Source organism: Callorhinus ursinus, unplaced genomic scaffold, assembly GCF_003265705.2.
Source record: "Callorhinus ursinus isolate GAN/ISIS: 27379988/994484 unplaced genomic scaffold, GSC_fseal_2.0 scaffold5, whole genome shotgun sequence".
In the NCBI taxonomy this organism is placed as follows: Eukaryota; Metazoa; Chordata; class Mammalia; order Carnivora; family Otariidae; genus Callorhinus; species Callorhinus ursinus.
The window spans coordinates 7,210,725-7,231,304 of NW_027397067.1; the positions used below are offsets into that span (position 1 = coordinate 7,210,725).

General features: G+C 37.6%; 1 protein-coding gene across 1 annotated transcript; it reads left to right on the forward strand.

The window, feature by feature from the left end:
* Nucleotides 1-10,636: 10,636 nt before the first annotated feature.
* On the forward strand, nt 10,637-17,703 carry MRPL15 (mitochondrial ribosomal protein L15). The gene is made up of 5 exons (XM_025870601.2): nt 10,637-10,823; nt 11,801-11,955; nt 12,516-12,681; nt 15,684-15,807; nt 16,258-17,703. Exons 1-5 carry the CDS (start codon nt 10,716-10,718, stop codon nt 16,593-16,595), a joined length of 891 nt encoding a protein of 296 aa, XP_025726386.1. The 5' UTR covers nt 10,637-10,715; the 3' UTR covers nt 16,596-17,703.
* Nucleotides 17,704-20,580: the final 2,877 nt, after the last annotated feature.

A 20,580-nucleotide genomic window follows, 5' to 3' on the forward strand; every position in this document is an offset into this window, starting at 1 on the left:
ACCTCACATATATGTGCACAGAGAGACATACAGGAATATTAAAAGCATCGCTTCGTAAAGTGAAAAACCGATAGTTACCTAAACACTCATTGACAGGAAAATAGATGAATATACTATTATATTCATATGATGAAATGTTATACAAAGGTGAAAATGTATGAATGATAGGTAAATACAGCAACATGAGCAGATTTCAAAAACAGTGTTGAATTTTTAAAGAACAAACTACAAACAAAAAATAAAACTTTAAGTTTAAAAAACACATTAAAATACCATGTATTGTTTCTTTCAGCAGTTTTATTGAGATCTAAAGTGACTTACAATGAACTGCACATATATAAAGTGCACAATTTAATGAGTTTTGTTTTATTATATACTCCTGAAACTATCACTACAATCAAAATAATGAACATATCCATCGCACACAGTTCTCTTGGGCTCAGGGCGCCTGCGTGGCTCACTTGGTTAAGTGTCTGCCTTCAGCTCAGTTCAAGATCTCAGGGTCCTGGGCTCTGCGTCAGACTTCCCTGCTCATGGGTGAGTCTGCTTCTCCCCCTCCCTCTACACCTCCTTCCTTCTCGTGCTCAACTCTCTCTCAAATAAATAAAATCTTAAAAAAAATTATTAAAAAAAAAGGTCTCTTGGGCCAGTTTATAATCTATTCTTATCTCTTCCCTCTATGGCACATCCCCAGGAAACCTCTGATTATTTTGTCATAGTAGATTTATTTGCATTTTCTAGCACTTCTTTCACTCAGCATCACTATTTAGAGATCTATCCATATTGTTTTATCAGTTGTTCATTTTTAAATTGCCAAGTAGCATTCCATTACATACCATGATTTGTTTATCTGTTCAACTGTTGATGGACATTTGAGTTGTTTCCAGTTTGGTGCTATTACAAAGAAAGCTACTATCTTACCAATCCTGTACAAGTTTTCATGTGAAAATAAGCTCACATTTCTCTAGAAGTGGGACTGCTGAATCATGTGGAAGGTGAAGCCTTAAAGTCTTTAAAAACTTGGCAAAATATTTTCCAAAATAGTTATTTTACATATCTGATCAAATCTTTTGTTCATGTTTTAACTGAGTTGTCTCAACATTATTGTGTTGTAAGAATTATATATTTATTCTAGATACAAATACTTTGTCAGATACATGTTTTAAAAAATACTTTCTCCCAATCTGTGACTGAACTTTTCATTCTTAAGTGTCTTTTAAAGAGAAGTTTTAAATTTTCATGAAGTCAAATTTATCAATTTTTCTTTTATAGTTTAGGCATTTTATTTTGGTGCTTTAAGAAATTTTTGCTTAACCCCAAATCACTAAGATTTTCTCCTATGTTTTTTTCTAGAAGATTTATAATTTTAGCTCTTATATTAAGGATATTTATTATGATCAATCTTGAACTACTATTGTCATGTGGTATGAAATGATGACTGAGACCATTTTTGCATATGGCTGATTGTCCATCATCATTCACTGAAAAGATTATAATTTCCTCTTTGAAGTCCCTTGGTATCTTTGTCAAAAATTAGTTGTCCACTGGATATCCACACACAAAAGAAGGAAGTTGGACAGCTATCTCACATCATGTACAAACATTTATTCAAAGGAATTAAAGCTTTGATATATCTGAAATAGTCCTTATTTCACTTTCATTCCTGAAATGTATATTTACCATATATAGAATTTTAGGTGGCTATGGTGTTTCAGCATTTTAAAGGTGTTGCCTCATTGTCTTCTGGTTCTCATTCCTTCCAATGAGAAATCTGTTGTCATTCCTACCTTCATTTTTCTATGCATGTCTTGTTTTTCTGGCTGCTTTTAAGTTTTTTCCTTATCACTGATAGATATATGTAATTATATATATATCAATATAATATATTTATATATTTTTATCAGCAATATAATTATCAGGTACCTTGGTGGTTGTTTTCTAGTTTATTCTGCTTGGGGCTTATTGTGCTTCTTAGACATATGAGTTAATCATTTTAATTAAATTTGGAAAAATTTTGTCCATTAGTTCTTCAAAATTTCTTTTCCCATTGTCTCTCCTTTCTGGGAATGCAATTCTATCTAATGTTAGGATACTTGTTGTTGTTCTACAGCTCACTGATACATTTTTTCCCTGTCCTTCCTCTGTTTCATTTTAGATGATTTCTATTAAGGCTTTAAGTTTGTTAATCTTTTTCTACGGTGTATAACTTGTTGGTAATGTTATCCATACCATTTTCTTTTCAAACATTATATTTTTCACCTCTAGACATTTATTTGTGGTTTTGTTTGTTGTCTTTTAGACTAGCAAAGTTCTTAACTGTGGTGAAACACATAACATAAAATTTACCATCTTAACCATTTATAAGTGTACGTACATACAGTTCAGTAGGGTTAAGTATATTTACATTGTTGGGCAATAGATTTTTTTTAACATCTTTCATATCTCCTTAAAATGCTCATCGTTCCTCTTTCTTGGACATATGAAAGATATTCTAACTGTTTAAACATTCTTGCCAACTATTTCTTTTTTTTAAAACATTTTATTTATTTTTTGACAAAGAGAGATAGCGAGAGAGGGAACACAAGCAGGTGGAGTGGGAGAGGGAGAAGCAGGCACCCACCCACAGAGCAGGGAGCCCGATGTGGGGCTCAATCCCAGGACCCTGGTTTCATGACCTGAGCAGAAGGCAGATGCTTAACAACTGAGCCACCCAGGCGCCCCTTGCCAACTATTTCTATCATCTCTGTCATTTCTGGGTCTATTTATATGGATTGGTTTTTAAGTTTCATTTCTTTCTTGCCTCTTTGCATATCTGGTAATTTTTTTTTTACAAAATGCCAAATATTATGGATATTACTTTTGTTATTTTGTTAGTTGTTGGAGTTTCTGCATTTTTTTACCTAAAATATTTTTAGTCTTTGTTTTGGAATGCAGTTAAGTCACTTGTTCAGTTGGTATATTTGAGGCTTGCTTTTTTGCTTTGCTAGTTGGGTCCACTACAGTGTAGGACTGATTTGGTCGCAACACTTAGGCAGTACCATTTTGAGAAAGTCCTTGTGGGAGGAGATTTGTGTGTGTGTGTGCGCTAGTGATAACAAAGTTTTCCTAGCCCTGTCTGAGCTCAGGAAAGGCTCTGCTTGAATCTTTCTCCTGTTTTTTTCCTCGTCTTAAGTAGTTTCTTCAAACATATGTGTGACCAATATTCATTTGGAGCTCTCCCTGTGCAGCTTTCTCTTCTCTCATACTTGATTCTATAAATGCTAGTGGGCTTTCCTTGTACGGACTCTGTCTCTTCACCTCTGGGAGACCCCGGGGCTCTATTTGGGTACTTCCTCCCTGCAAATTCTTTCCAGGCTATACGTTGGAGCAATAACATAGTTCAAATCTTTTGTTTCATTTTCCTCAGAGAAGTAGTGCCTGTTGTCTAATAGATGAAAGCCATTATGCTGTGTATTTTGTCTGGTTGCTTAGTTGTGTGTGCTGGGAGGATAAATCTTGTTCTTTTTTAAAATTATTATTCAGTTGTTTTTACCCCATCATTTCCAGAAGCCAAAATCTCAAAATATTATATATTGATAATGGATATATAGAGATATAGTAAAACTACAAAGAAATGCATAGGAAGGATAACTTCTAAATTCAGAATAGTGACTATTTCTGGGGAAGCTGGCAGAAAGAGGAATGTGACTATAAAAAGAGACAACTATATATATATGTATATATAATATATATACACACACACTATTTTATTTCATAAGGTGGGTGGTATGTACATAGGTATTCAGATATTTAACATCAGTCTTGAAATATTTCACAATAGAAAGAGTTCAAACAGGACAAAGGGTTAAGGTCTTTTCTTTTTTTTAAGACAAAGAAACCATGAAAAAATTAGAAGAAACAATATGTATGTCTTAGTGGCATCTATAACCTTGAATGAACCTTTTGTTCTCTTTCCAAATGTATGTGTAATATGCAAGAAATACTCTTGAAATTAGTCATAAAAAATCAATGAGCCAGTCTTGTGCCCATTTATTTGATTTTTGCTCTGAAATGTTGGTATGGAGAGTATACATATTTCAGACTGTTCTTGACTTTTAGAATAGTTTAAGGCAGCTTGACTGAAGCTGAGCAAACTGGAATCATTAGTAGGGAGAATTAGGTAACATTCTATGTGCTCAGTCTTCCAGCTCTATAAAATAGTAGGAAACCATTTCCTCAGTCTTAGTATTGGATACCAGCAAGATTTGGAAGGTCTCACCAAACCCTCTTCTGTTTCTGTTCTACACATACAGAGGGATCAGACCTAACAATACCATGGCATTTATAGTTGGGGGAGAATTCTTGCTACTACCAAGCATGCATCTGTGCCTTTCCCTCTTTTTTATTTTCTTTTGTGAACATGAAGGACTATGGTAGTTTTTAACGTTTTTTTTCAAATATTTCTGGGGGTGCCTGGATGTTTCAGTTTGTTGGGCATCCAACTCTCGATTTTGGTTCAGGTCGTGATCTTGGGGTCTGGGATTGAGTCTCAAGTCGGGCTCCACACTCAGTTCAGAGTCTGCTGGAGACTTTTTTCTCTCCTTTCCTTCTGCCCCTCCCTCCGCTCATGCTATAAATAAATAAATAACAAATATCTATGATTCTCTATGTTCTAGGACATGGTAGGATTGCACTTCCCAGATTTTTGTTTTGGGTGAGGTCATGTGAGTAGTTCCAGTCATACATCAATAGGTGGAAGAGACAAGTATCACTTCCAGACTAGAGTTTTCCATTCCTGGTGTGAGACCCTCCAGAATCCTCTTTCCATTTGTCACAGCAACCTGCAAGTTTCAGGATGTGACTGCTGTCTCATCCTGAGTCCTAGAATTACATAGATAAGGAGCAGAGTCCCCAGCTGATCTTCAGTAAGATTATAATATAACCAAGAAATAAACCTTTGCTTAGAAAATGTGAAAAATTCTTTTGTGTCATTCAGTTCAAATGTCCCTTCAGAGAGGCAATTTTTGAGCACTCAGTCTAAAAGACACCACAAATACAAGTTAATCTGTAACACAATCTCCTGTTTAATTGTCTCCATGGTACTCCTTATTCTCAGAAATAGTTTTATTTATTTGTACTTATATATTGTATCCTCCCTCAGAAACCCCAGAATACTCCATAAGTTGCCTATTTCATTCACTGAAGTACCCCCAGCACTTTGAGGATAGAGTGACAAGAAGGAATCAGATCAGCCTGATTCTCATAAGCCATGGTAGGACGTTTGTATTTTACTCAGGTGCAAGGTAAAGCCACTGAAAAGTAATGACATTCTGACTACTTTTGGAGAATGGACTGGAAGGGGGTGGCAGTGGAAGTAAAAAGAGATCATCAGTAGACCGTAGCATTATTCTAGGCAAGATGGTGTTGGGTTGAATCATCATGGTGTTTGTGGGTCAAAGAGATTGGTCTTGTTAATGTGGAAATACAGAAATAGGCATAAAGAATGACCCTGAGGTTTTTGGCTTTAATAACAAGGGAAATGGAGGTGCCAATTTGAGGTGGGGAATATAAGGGAAAAGAAGTTTGGGGGAGATTGTGGCAGAGAGTTGGAAATCTAGAATCCCCTTTTGACATCTTAGTCAAATATCAATTAAGCAGCTGGATACATACAAGTTGAACTCAGATTTGAGGTGCAGATATAAATCTGAGGATTTATAAACCATTTAAGATCACCTTAAGAGAATATCTGCATAGAAAATATAAATTTAAACATTTAGAGGGCAGATAGTTTAGGAGGACCCAGTAAAAGTGAAAAAGATCAAACAGTATGGAAGAAGAAAACCAAAAATGTGGGCTATCCAGAAAACCAAAGAAAGAAAGTATTTCAAGGACAAAGTGGTCAACTGCCTTGAATGCTTACCAGCACTCATTTTTAAAAAAAAAATTTACTTATTTGAGAGAGAGAGAAGAAACACAAGCAGGAGGAGAAGAGGGAGAGGAAGAGAGAATCTCATGCAGACTCTGCCTGACTCGGGGCTAGATCCTGGGACCTTGAGATCATGACCTGAGCCGAAACCAATAGTTGGGTGCTTAAAACAACTGCGTCACCAGGCACCACAGCACTCATTTAAGAGAACAGAGAATTTCAATTTTTTTCAGCTTTATTGAGGTATAATTAATGTATAGAAGATGTATGCAGTGATAGGAAGGATTTTAAATTTAGCAGCAGGATATGGAAAAATGCCTTACCTCATGACTTCTTTTTCTGAAGCAGAAGGGAAAATCATTGGCTGAGAAAGAAGGTACAAAATAATCATTGTAGAGAGTGAAAAAGTAAGTTTTCTAGAACATTGAAATAAGATGACCAATTTGGGGTCTGTGATCTTGAATTTAAAGAAAGCCTGTCAGCCTGAAAGCCAGTTCTTTGTGGCCCCTTTTGAAAGAGAGAAATACTGAAAATTGCTCTAGAGAGAGAGCAAGTACAGTAATTGTAGCTCCTTGTTTATATCCATGACAATGTTAAAGAAAATATATAGCTAAAAGAAGTTATAAGTAGCGGGGGCAAAAAGGTGTGAGAGGTTAGATGTGTCAGTATCTTCATCTTACATAGAGTGAGGAGCTACTGTATACTTTTGATAGTTGAAAATTCAAGAAATAGATATTTAAGTACACACATTATTTAAATTACACATTTACTGGGGCACCTGGGTGGCACAGTAGGTTAAGTGTCCGACTCTTGGTTTCCGTTCAGGTCATGATTTCAGGGTCCTGGGATCAAGCCCCGAATCAGGCTCCACACTCAGCTTGGAGTCTGCTTGAGACTCTCTCTCTCTCTCTGCCCCTCCCACTTGTGCTCGCTCTCTTTCTCGCTAATAAATCTTTTTTTTTTAGATTTTGTTCATTTATCTGACAGAGACACAGCGAGAGAGGGAACACAAGCAGGGGGAGTGGGAGAGGGAGAAGCAGTCTTCCCGCTGAGCCAGGCCCCCGGGATCATGACCTGAGCCGAAGGCAGATGCCCAACAACCGAGCCACCTAGGCACCCCTCTAATAAATAAAATCTTAAAAAAGAATTACACATTTACCATGAGAGCACTGAAATACTAGAAAGTAGTTTAAATGATCTAAATCTTCATCTATCTTAAAGACGGGTGAATATACAATGTCAAAAATTGATCAATTAGTGATAGAGATATTTTAAATTATAAATATGGAGGCAATCACCAGATGAAATAAAAACAGTTAAAAGTGATTGCCTATGGTTTCTCATTGAGACTCTATTTGACTTTTCTCATAACAAATGTATGCCTTACTATACTTTAATAAAATTAAAACAAAAACTATTTAAGTATGAATGAAGATCTATGTCCAGACCAACCTTTGATAAAAGTAGGTAGGTTTATGAAAGTGACATTTTTTTCTATCCCCTTCCCAAGCCCTCTTCTTAGCCCTCTGGGTACTGTTTCCTCCCAATATCAAAGGGGTTATACTGCTCTTCTGCCCTGACTTCCTCCCCTCTTCACTAAGGAAAATCTCGTCTCCAGTTGTTTTCCAATTCTCAACTTTGGTAAACACAAAATAAGCCTATTCTTGGGCTCATTCTAAAAATGACTTGTCCTTGGCTCATGGTACAAATCAGTAATAATCTAATAACTGAAATTCTTTTCCTCCTGTTCCCATCCCTGCCAAAATATTCTTTAATGTGTGATCTCATTTAGGAAGAGAGTTTTATGTGCATGTTTTTATTTTGTTGCTTTTTAATATCAGAAACAAAGGTAAGTGGATCAGACTCTTCACTTCATAGTATATTACATTATGGTTCATATAAAGTGCCTTGCATGATGAATTTATCCCATTTTATTTTCACCCCCCACTCTTATTCTCTACTCGGAGAATTTTCATTTTAAATGAGTTCAAAGGAATTAATCTGTATTGGACTGTTAAAGGCACTTGGATAACTTGGGGAAGATTATTTAGAAGTGTGAGAAAGAGGCCTTCCCAAGGGATTTCAAATTATACCATCTTTACAGGGTTCATTTCATTCTTTGTATGTAATGATTCAGCAGTCATTATTAACCCAGGCTGGAATCAGGATAGTTATTGAGATGTTTTCTTATTATTACAAGGTCTACTTAAAGATATAAACAGGGTATAGTGTAATATCCCAATCATGCAGGCGCTTAACAAACTATAGAAATGATTCCTGAAAGTATAGTCTTGCAGGTGCTTAACAAATGTTCTCATGCAATAATGATGCTGTAAAACTTATACAGGTTTGAGGTAAGGATGAATGACTTATTTACTACACAACCTTAATTTCTTTTTACAACACAGATGATACTCATCAAATTGACAGTTTTATATGCTTCATCAACATGTTAGATATGGGATAAACAGGTAGCCCACAATTAATGACAATTATTTCCACTACTAACTGATGCCTAATAATAACATTATGTAACCTACACAATGTAGAACATCTACTACCAAGAAATGCAGCACATTGTTTTATGTTTCCTGTATCTCATTTATTCAATAAAAGTTTTTGTCTGATTAAAAAATGTTATTAGTATTAACACTCATCCAGAAATTCACTACTTAATGCAAGCAGTGATTTTCTAGGTAGAGAAAAAAATTGTGATTAGGGCATATTGTGCAACATATTTTTCAATTTTCTTCCAAGAAGTATATGAAATTTCTAACAAAAAATGATGAAATATATTGAATTGAAACCCTTAAAGTCAGGAACTAGCTTTATTTTTTTTCTGTATTTTCTTTTGTACTTCCATATAGAGTCTGTACTGTGTATTGTTTTATAGTCATATTTGTATTTTTCTTTAACTTTTATTTTCATTTAAAAAAGATTTTATTTATTTTTTTTTGAGAGAGAGAGAATGAGCAGGGGAGGGGAAGGTGGAGGGGAAGAGGGAGAGGGAAAAGTAGATTCCCTGCTGAGCAGGGAGCCTACCTGAGGCTCAATCCCAGGACCCTGGGATTATGACCTGAGCAGAAGGAAGAGGTTTAACCAACTGAGCTACCCCGGTGCTCCTTTACCTTTTAAAAAATACTCAATTTTGGGGCGCCTGGCTGGCTTAGTTGGTGGAGCCAGCAACTCTTGATCTCAGGATTGTGGATTCAAGCCCCATGTTGGGTGTAGGGATTACTTACAAATAAAATCTTTACAAAAATACTCAATTTTTTTTAAATACTCAATTTTGTTAGGTTTCCTCTCCAAGATTTAAAAAAACCTGGAAGCAAGATCCTATTTGACTTCATCTATGTATATTTCTTGGTAACACGTTAGTGACTTGCTCATAAATATTGCTTAAAGGAATAAATGGCACCTTTCTTTTATATTTGATTTAAAATAACTTCAAAAAGGTTTAGTCAAACATAGTAGTTCCCCTCAAAAAGTTTATTTCTCACCTTCACTATGTGTATCACTAATAGGAATCAGGAAGAACAACTCCACAGCAAGACAGTGAAATGTAAAAAGAATAAAAGAAAGAAAAAGTAATATGGTCTTCTATATTATACTCCCTTAAGACAAAAATAGGGAAGCTATTTTTTGAGTGAAAATAATAGTATGTGTTTTGTGCTGTAGATATTCAATTTTATATTTAAAAAAATACTACTTCGTAAGGCAGTGTAAGTGAATCCTGGCTCTGCAGTTTGTTGTCAGACCTTGGTCCAACTACTTGACTTTGCCGAGCCTTACCTTCTCGGACTGTAAAAAATACAAATATCTACCTCTAGGACTGGTGGTTTAGATAAATCTAATCAGGCTCACTCAACGCGTCTGATACACAGAGCGCCCGTAGGGCTCCTAACATTAAGTGAACTAAGTAAAGTTAGTTATCTCAGTGGTTCCGGCAAAGCAATAGCTGTAGATGCACAGGGAAGAGAACGCATAGTTTTGAGTCTTATTCACAGGTTGGTATTAGCTAGGCATTTTCTTTTTTAAAGATTTATTTATTCTAGAGAGAGAGAGGAGTCGCGCTCAAGCTGGGGAAGACGCAGAGGGAGAGAGAGAAAATCAAGCAGACACCCCGCTAAGCACGGAGCCCAAGGTGGGGTGGGGGGCGGTGCTCATCCCAGGACCCGGATTTCGTGACCTGAGTCAAAACCACCAGTCCCATGCTCCACCTACAGAGCCACCCCAGGCGCCCCTAGCCAGGCATTTAAAAAGCTGGACCCTGGGTATTACTTTCGTATCTCATGGCATGTAATTAAACGAAGCTCAAAACTAATGGTTTAGCGCTCACGTTATTTTATTCCGGGCTCTATGGTTTAGCGCTCACGTTATTTTATTCCGGGCTCTACGTGGAGCTCAGAGAACACACTACCTCATAAGGACTACAAGACCCCAGGACAAAACATGTCAGGCCAAACACTGACTCAGATTTCCTACCGCACGGCGTTTTCCCAATGCGTGCTTTTACGAAGCGGGAGGAAACATACGTTCAGAGACGGGGTCAACGCACGACCTCTAACTATGCTCACATCCCCAGTGAACTAAAAACAAGAGAAAAATGTTGAACTACACTGAGACAACAATGTAGAAAAATTTCCGACGCTATCGGATTACTCCTGGACACCGGCGCGCCCCGCGACAGAAAGTTCAGCAGTTCCTGCGGTACGACGGGGGCGGTGCCGCGGCCGTAAGGCAGCGCCGCGAGACCACGTGGGCTGTGAGGCCACCCGGGCGTCCTTGGAGGGTCTTGGCTCTGCGGGTAATGACCGGTCCCGTGCAGGGCGGTGGGGCGAGGGCCCTGGACCTGCTCCGGGCCCTGCCGCGTGTGAGCTTGGCCAACCTAAAGCCGAATCCAGGCTCCAGGAAACCGGTAAATAGCTGGTGGCGGTGCGGGGAAGCGCTGGGGGATGGGGCGATGGAAGCGGCCATTCACTCCCCGTCGTTTTCGGGGACTCCTTTTTCCAGAAGGGTGTTGGGATGAACTAGGGTTGCCGAGCCCTTGTTCTCCTTAACTGCACGGAGGAGAGTCTTCCCATATGGTCCCAATTCTCAGTAAGCATAATTATGTTAGGGCGGAGGAGTGAAGTCACAGAAACTACAAAATGATAGTCTCAGTGAAATTTAAAAAGAAGCACCTTCTCAGTATCTTTATTTTCGTGGGAAAGATTTTAATTGATTATGATAGATGTCTCCTCTGCAAATCACTGAATACAGCTAGAAAAGCTGTTGACATACTGTCATATTACTTACCTAATTTGAAAGATCTTATTTTTAAGTAATCTCTACACCCATTGTGGGGGCTATAATTTACAACCCTGAGATCAGGAGTCGCTTACTTGACCCACTGAACCAGTCAGGCATGGGGTACACTGTCATTTTAAAGAAATCAGTTCCTTGTTTTCAAGAAGTGAGAGGAAGTTAATTTAGGAAAAAATCTTTCTTTACAAATTAATGTATTTACAAATTTGTAAATGTCTTTACAAATTAATGCATAATGCTAATGTATTTACAATTCCAAAATAAATGTTCTGGAATATGATATAAACCTTGTTTGTTGGGGATTGATTCTAGGATTTTTTTCAATTCCAGTCCATCACAGAATTCACTTTGCCTTTGAAACACAGCTTGGACTTCACAGTTACAAGAATTCGCTACATCTTCAGAGGCAAAGATGCTAATTAAAGAGTGTTTGGGGGGTAGAGCAGCTAGAACAGGGCTTGACACATAGTAGTGTTAGCCAGTACTGGTTGGTTGGATAAATGAATGGCATCACAAAAAATATACAGCGAAAAGATGAAATACAATTTTTAAAAATGCACCTGCAGATCATACAAAACTCTCTTCTAGGAAAGACGACGAAGAGGTCGGAGAAGAGGTAGAAAATGTGGCCGAGGCCATAAAGGAGAGCGTCAGAGAGGAACTCGGCCCAGACTGGGCTTTGAGGGAGGCCAGACTCCATTTTACATTCGAATCCCAAAATATGGGTTTAATGAAGGCCATAGGTAAGGTTCCTTTGCTTTTTAAAGTAGAAATCCCTAATTTTCACTGACAGTCACCTAAAAAAGTAGCGTGGTAGAAATTTGAATTCCTTTTGAAGCAAACTTTTGTTGCTGCTTCTCTGAAACATTTTTGGTAATGAAATTTGGGCTGGATTAGTAGGGAAAAAAGCCTAGACTTTGTACTCATACCTGCAAATGGAGATGATAATGCCTGCTTTTATGGTTGGTTAGAGACTGAGCAATAATATCAGTAAAGGAAAACTATCTTGTTACTTTAAGCTCCATTGATGCATCATTTAAATAAAGTGTTACATTTTTGACATACTTGTTTGAGTGAAGTAAATGCTTAGAGAGGCAAATTATTTTAATGAAATGAAGTACTAGTTTTGTTTCATTAGCAAAAGCCAAGCAATATTATGTTTCTGTTGTACTCAGGAGAATTTTATTTTGTTAAGTCACCTAAATTGATGGAGGAAAATACAGGACAGAGCTTTGAGTTGATTTGAAGAATTTACAGGAAGATAAGCTTGACTGAGTTTTCCAATTATTACTTTGTTTTGTAGCTTCAGACACCAGTATCAGCCTTTGAGTCTCAATAGATTGCAGTATCTTATTGATTTGGGTCGAGTGGATCCTACTCAACCTATTGACTTAACTCAGCTGGTCAATGGAAGAGGTGTGACCATCCAGCCACTTAAAAGGGATTATGGTGTCCAGCTGGTAGAGGAGGTAAGTCTGGACTAGATTTTTTAGTGTTACATAGAAGACTATATCTGAATTAGTATAATCAACAATCTGCCTTTGTAATTTTTCTTTTTTTCTTTTTTTTTTTAAGATTTTATTTATTTGAGAGAGAGAGAGAGAGCACGAGAGGGAAGAGGGTCAGAGGGAGAAGCAGACTCCCCGCTGAGCAGGGAGCCCGATGTGGGACTCGATCCCGGGACTCCAGGATCATGACCTGAGCCGAAGGCAGTCGCTTAACCAACTGAGCCACTCAGGCGCCCTAATTTTTATTTTTTTCGAGTTGTCATATAACCATTACATAGTGGCGATTGATTGTGTTATAGTCATTTGTAGTTTGAGGAAGTTGGCATGCTGTATTGAGGGGCCTTTGTATCCTGGTTCTGGGGTGCTCTTCAGTGTATCCATTCATCTTGCTTCCTCCTCCCTTTGATACTCTGCCCAAATGTCTTATCAGGAAGATCTTTTCTGACATCCTTTTATAAAAGAATACTCACCGCCCCCCCTGCCCCACGAACAGTCATACTCTTGTCTGCTTTAACGTGCCCAAAGTATTTTTCTTTGAATATATGAACACCTGACCTGTATTTCCAAGTAGTACATTTATTTTTTCACTCTCTCCTTCACTATAATGTAAGTTCTTTGAGGACAAGTACTTTGGTTCATTGCTATATTTTCAGTATTGGAAATATTGGGTCATGATAATTATGGAGAAAAGGAATGAATCAAATCCAATTCCAGTTGCAGCAAAGTTTTCTATTTATAGAAATTGGCGAAGAGTTTCATCAACAGTTAAAACTTGTTCATTAATACTTTTGCTTCTTGTCAGTAATACAGCTTTGTAAGTAACTTAGTGTCCACTAGAGGGAAGCATATGTTTATGGAAAAACCTTTTAGATGCCTTTAAAAAAGTGAACCTCTTGGATAAAAGTTTTCCAAATAAAATGATTTGAAAAGAGAATACAAAATACACTCTCAAGTCTCAGTATTCTGTTCTGAGTATATAAGGGAATACACATATAAATTAATTTGGAAAAATCTTTGACTTTGTCAGCCAATAAACGGCACATTCCAAGTTTTCAGGCATGTGTCTATATTAAACGAGGAAAATAATCCTGAAAACTACACCAGGGCAACAGTTGAGTAAGTACAGTTAGTTACACATCATTTGTAGCTCTGTAAATTGGTTGACCTTTTCTGGATTTCAGATTTGTAATAAGTAATGGGTGGTAAGACTGTTTTAATCCTTCACAAAATTACCAATTTTGGAGTGTATGTTTTCAAGGAATAAAATAAAAGAAACCTATCTGATACAAAGAGACATTCCTAAAAATACTATTTATAATACTGAAAATGCTGGAACTAACTCTAATGCCCAAGAATAGGGAAATAGTTGGGAAATCTGGAATAGTAATTAAAATTCACGAATAATATGGCAAGACCTTATTGAGTCAAAGGTGCCATTGATTATAAAAATGTAGACCAGTTTCATAGAGGGAAAAGTGAGAAAATGTGTCTTAGAATTGATGGAATATTTTTGAAATACATGAAAACTTAATAAAAGGAACTTGATTGGGAGCCAGCTTGTTTCGACCACACCAAAATAGCAGAAAAATTCTATCACTACAAAAAGAATGGTAATACAAGCATCTTTTAATTCAGAATCTGTTTTGAAATAAGAGTAAAATGTAGTACATCCTAATAAAAGTGACCAAAAACAGAACTTTAGAAAAGTTCAGTTCTACATTTTTTAGTATTGACTATACTAGGGAAAAGTAGACTTACATTTTTGTCCTTTTAGAGGCTGTAATAAAATCAATAGTAAATGTAAAGTGAATCTCTGTTGTGCTTTTCTGCCTTTTTTCCTAGAGGGGGCTGATCCCTCCCAGGTCAGATTTTTTTTTTTTAACATTTTATTTTTAAGTAATCCCTACACCCAAAATGGGGCTCGAACTTACAACCCCAACATCAAGAATCACATGCTCTACTGACTGAGCCAGCCAGGTGCCCCTGTTGTCAGATATTTTGTTCTCCCAAAAGTTCCAGCATATTTGTCCCCTTGTTAACAATCTTTTGGTCTTTTGCTAACTTAAGGATAGAAGATAAGTTTTTTTCCATCTCAATATGGCAGAATGTTGTGTTTAAGAACACAGGTGCTGTGACTAGACTCCCTGGGTTAGAATCCTAGCTGTGTGAGGGGCACCTGGGTGGCGCAGTCTGTTAAGCCTCCTGACTCTTGGTTTTGGCTCGGGTCTTCCTGGTCTTGGGGTCGTGGGATCGAGCCCTCTGTGATTCTTGGCGCTCAGTACAGAGTCTGCTTAAGACTCTCTCTTTAAAATAAATAAATAGGGCGCCTGGGTGGCCCAGTTGGTTAAGCGACTGCCTTCGGCTCAGGTCATGGTCCTTCGAGTCCCGGGATCGAGTCCCGCATCGGGCTCCCTGCTCAGCAGGGAGTCTGCTTCTCCCTCTGACCCTCTTCCCTCTCGTGCTCTCTATCTCTCATTCTCTCTCTCTCAAATAAATAAATAAAATCTTTAAAAAAAATAAAATAAAATAAATAAATAAATCTTAAAAAAAAATCCTAGCTGTGTGATCTTGACAAGTTACTTAACTTCTCTGTGCTTTGGTGTTCCCATCTATGAAGTTGGCATAGCAATAATTTTGTCATAGGGTTGTTAGGAGGATTAAACAGTCTACTATTAATGAAGTACTGGGGAATGGATGCTTATATTGCTGTTTAATAAATATATAAAATGAAGATGTAGTCATCCCTGCTTACAGAGAATGAAAATTGGTAAAACAAAGTGTCCTAAAAACATAAAAAAAAATGCATGTTGTTTGATAGGACCTCAAAGTAGAGGTATTTAGAGTTGGAATTACTGTTGCATTATAAGCATTTTGGAGGAGAAAATACAATGTAAAAAGGAAGCTTGCCATGACTACTTTTAGCCAAGCTATCTACAAACAGGCTTTGCTTTGACCTATTACAGGGTGCTGACACCTTTAAGGCAAAAGTTAATATTGAAGTACAGTTGGCTTCAGAACTAGCCATTGCTGCAATTGAAAAAAATGGTGGTGTTGTTACTACGGCCTTCTATGACCCAAGAAGTCTAGGTAAGATGTCCTGCAGTCCCTTTCTTTTCCCGCTTTGTCTCCTACTGGCTGCCCTATGGGGATTTTAAAAGTCCTCCTAGCTCTCTGACTTGGCAGTTTGGACACGTCAGTTTTCTGTTTTAGGGCTTCCTGTTAGTGGTGTGACTTCTTGTAATGTACCTCAGTCAGTATGTATAAGAAGGTTTTTTGTTTTTAAACATGGGGCTTGCATATCATGTTACCTATGTCTAGAGATTCACTAATTGTTAGTAACCCAGGGATAACTTGGATTTTCAAGATGTAAATTTTTGAAAATGAAGTGTATCCATTTGCTTACTTAAGATAAATATATTTAATAAAAAAAAGTTCTTGGATTGAAGTGCTCATCTTGGTAGTATTTAAAAATTAATAAAGAAAATCATGTATATAGCCATTATTTGTATCTCTCTTTTTTATTTAAAATTTTTTCAGAAATTCTATGTAAACCCGTTCCATTCTTTCTGCGCGGACAACCCATTCCAAAACGAATGCTTCCACCTGAAGCACTGGTACCGTATTATACTGATGCAAAGAATCGTGGTTACCTGGCCGATCCTGCCAAATTTCCTGAAGCAAGACTTGAGCTTGCCAAGAAGTATGGCTATATTTTACCTGATATCACTAAAGATGAACTCTTCAAAATGCTTAGTACTCGTAAGGATCCAAGGCAGATTTTCTTTGGTCTTGCCCCTGGATGGGTGGTGAATATGGCAGATAAGAAAATCCTCAAACCTACCGATGAAAATCTCCTCAAGTATTACAGCTCATGAATTCCCTTCCAGGAAAGCAGAGTTGTAAAAGAGTTCTGGAAAACGGACTGAAACATGCTTATTTCTCATCATCTTTTCTTGATTTATAATTCTCTAGATGTTGATGTTAATTTTCCATGTAGCCCTATATCCATTTTTATCTAAAATTGAAATAAAAAATGGAATAAGCAAGGGCTGCATAGGGGAACTGAATCTGTGCGGGTTTTTTCTCAAAGAAACAGACTCCCTGGTTTTCTGCCAGAGGAAGATGGTAACTTTTAGGGTATTTCTTGTTCATTTTCTCATGATCTTCTCATCCAGGTCTTGTGTTATCATTGTTGCAAATCAGAATGGATGTGCAGGTGGAATGGAACTGACTTTTTTTTAAAGATATTTATTTATTAGAATGAGAGCAGAAGAGATCACAGAGGGAGAAGGAGAAGCAGACTGGCCGCTGAGCAGGGACCCCGATGTGGGGCTCGATCCCAGGACCCTGAGATCATGACCTGAGCTGAAGGCAGATGCTTAACCGACTGCTCAGTCAAGGTTAAAGCAGTTACTAACGGTGGCCCATCTTAATAGCCTCAAGGAAGCTCTGCTATCCAGTGTCAAGGTGAAAAGCCTTCAGCTCTGGATTATTAAGATGTGGGGTTTGAGCTTAAGGTTTAAATACAGTAAATAAGTAGTACAGTATTTACTAGAAAAATTGAAGCAAGAATTCCAAATGAATTCATTTTCTCAACTCATCTGATAAGAGTAGACAATGATAATTAAGCCATTAACCATCTTCTTGAAGAAGTGTTCTAATTCTAACTGATATTTTACTTATTTCATAGGTATTGGAGACCTTTGTTTTTCAGTCATTTTAAATGATTTTTGAAGAATTGTTCAGTGATTATATAAGCCATAAAAACAACTGGTAATGTGAAACTTTAACTCAGTTAATGTAAAAGATTCAGCAGTCAGCTTCTTTAGCTTTGCAAAGGTGTGTTGTACCTGAACCATACAAAAAAGCTCACTTTATCCTGCTGCAATTAAATCTTGAATAATTCATGATAATTTTTCCATAGGAAAAATAAAGTATTCCTGGCTGTTTATTTTCTTAAAATAAAAAATTTAAAAGCCTAAATGATGCAGTATTTTATTTTGTTAACTTATCTGCCTTCTATATTGCTGATCTGAGATTCTTTTTATAAAGTAATTTATGCACCAAAAGTATGTATATTTAAATTTCTATCCAGGATTATATAATTTGGCTTATTGAACCACTTCGTAATAAACCAGAACTTAGAAGAATCACTGTTAGGACCATCTTCTATGATAATCACGTATGAATTTCAAGGGACAGGCAAAAATTGTAAGAACTTTTTTATTTTTCAGAGACTCCAAGTGAGTTGGGGTTTTAGGATTAGTTTTGGCTCCATTGATAGGAACCACAAAGCACAGTGGCTTTAATGAGATAAAGGTTTTATTTTTTTTCACTGAAGTGCTGAGACCTGTTCAGAGCTGATTGGTGGCTCTCCTCTACAATCTCAGAGCCCATGGCTTTCTCCTTGTGTAGCTCTCCCATCCCTAGAGTGAGATGTACATCTTCATGATCCAAATAGGGATCAATAAGAGCCAACTTTTCCTAAGAAAGATTCCTGGTAGCGCCACACAAAACTTCTGTATACATCCCATTGGCCAGAACTTGGATACAGTTCCTTATGTCCTTAGCTGAAAAATTCCTTTAGGATGGGTGAGTAAGAGTGGATGTATTGGACAACCAGCAGGGGGTTGACACCTGTTTTGGTATTGACCAAATTTCAAACCTGAGGTTAACAGACTTAGACAACATAAAAAGTGCAGAAATCTTAAATTCTTTAATAGTATATTCACCATTCTGGAATGCTGAGTTCAGTAAGAAGTATTAAGTCAATAAGTTGATTAATTCATCAACCTTGGTAAGGAAAATGTTTTCAAAGGAATGATGACAAAGCACCAGAAAGCGTCCAAGGAGTCATTTACTTTTTCTCTGTGCCTGCTTTTTCTAAACATTTTAACAATAAAGCTATCTTTAACTTGCCATGTTAAGTATCTAAACAGTTATATTTGAATATAATGTGTGGAGGAAGAAAGATGATAGGTTGCAAGGAAAAATAGCAAGGTACAAAAATTTCAAAAACACTATCTGAGTTTTCTATATTAAGTATTTAAACTTGTGCCTTTATTCTTAAGCCATTTGAAATAGGGTCCATTAGAGGAGTCACTTTGCCTTTCTTAACTGTAAAATGCAGTGACAATCTGTATAATCCAAGAGATGTGTAAAGTGACCTCTAAGGTCTCTTTCAGCTCTAATGCCCTGATGATAAAGATGTTGCTTTGATGGGATGCCTGGGTGGCTCAGTTGGTTAAGGTGTTAAGCGTCTGCCTTTGGCTCAGGTCATAAACCCAGGGTCCTGTTGGGCTCCCTGTTCAGTGGGGAGTCTGCTTCTTCCTCTCCCTCTGCCCCCCTCCCCTGCTTGTGCTCTTGCTCTCTCTCAAATAAATGTTTAAAAAAAAAAATGAACTTCCCTAGGGGCGCCTGGGTGGCTCAGTCGGTTGGGTGTCTGACTTGATTTTGTCTCAGGTTGTGATCTCAGGGTCCTGAGGTAGGCTCTATCTGGCTCCAGGCTCAGCAGGGAGTCTGCTCTCTCCTCCCCGACCTCTCTCAGATAAATAAGTGAATACATAAATCTTAAAAAAAAAAAAAAAGAACTTCCTTAAATTTAAACACATTCTGTTCTGTATCTGGGCATGAGGTATGGAAACAAAGACAAGAGATACCATTTTTTGTGTACCAGAGTGTGGGGACATTGCTCTAGGTAAGTTGGTGCCTCAACTTATTTGTGCTGCTGGATGTTTTCCTTTTGTGATTCAGTTCACAACTGCCCTTTTGGAGGGGCTGGTATTGCTTCAACAGGAAAAGTTCGTAATTAGAAATAATTAGAAGTTAGTCATGTAAAGATGGATTCCCTGGGCAAAAGCCCTCCAGTCTCAGAATGCACTTTTGAGGGCCCTTAGGTTCTCTTCTCCTTCCCTTCCCCATCCATGCACAATGACTAAGTCACCCTGAGTTAAAGATGGAAAAGGAGACAGGCAAACACAAGACTTGCTTAATTGTGGCTATGGCCGATAGGTGAAGGGAAATCAGGATAGAACGATAGAGGGAAGAATGAAAACAGGAAACAGATGTCTGGTGATGTAATGCTTGGATAGTACTTATTCACTGAGCCTGGGCTTAGTCACAAACAGCTGTATCCTGATCTTAATATTATAACTGTGCAGATAATTCTCAGCCCAAACAGGCACGTTCCACAAAATCTGTCTAAGGCAATCCCTAAATTGCTGTGTAGCAGGGAGACACAAGTTTATTTTAATTATGTAACAACACTGGATTCCCAGGTCCTGCTCTACTGCTGGTCATTTACAAGGATTATGAGGGCAAGAACACAGTGGCAGATGCTAGTAGCTTTATCTTGTTAAGATCACATCACTTGGAAATCTTAAGTAGAAAAGCAGGAAGTGTTGCGTCTAGATTGAAGTTCTTACCTGGTGTGTGGCTTCAGCCTGTTTTCAGTATACAGGATGGCCTATTTGCATGCAAGACTATAGAAAAGTTGAAGCTAATATGCATTAAAAAAGATTTTTTTGGATACCTCAGAAATAATTACTGTGGATTTCCTGTTGAGTTCCTGAGTTTTCTTTTATAAATGTTACTCTTCATTTATTGGAAAATGGAGTGGCTCTGGAATAGTAGAAAAAAATGTCAACTAACAGCAGAGTAACCTAACTTTGTGTCAGAGAATAAAGTATGCTAATGTTAATACAAATCCCAGACTGGCTGTGTCTCTAGATGCTTTGCTGGAGAGCCATATAGTATGGTGGAAGTTAGCACAACTTTCTCTGTCTAGTCCGGGCCTGGAATCCAGGCTCCTACAACATGTTGACATGGGTGTTCAGTTGTCTGAGTTGTGAAGCTGGGATC

Bases quoted from the DNA above. Each gene is read 5' to 3' on its own strand.
- MRPL15 (XM_025870601.2), top strand. From the start codon at position 10,716: ATGACCGGTCCCGTGCAGGGCGGTGGGGCGAGGGCCCTGGACCTGCTC. The intron at 10,824-11,800 runs GTAAATAGCTGG...ACTCTCTTCTAG, and splicing joins ATCCAGGCTCCAGGAAACCG to GAAAGACGACGAAGAGGTCG. The intron at 15,808-16,257 runs GTAAGATGTCCT...AAATTTTTTCAG, and splicing joins CTATGACCCAAGAAGTCTAG to AAATTCTATGTAAACCCGTT.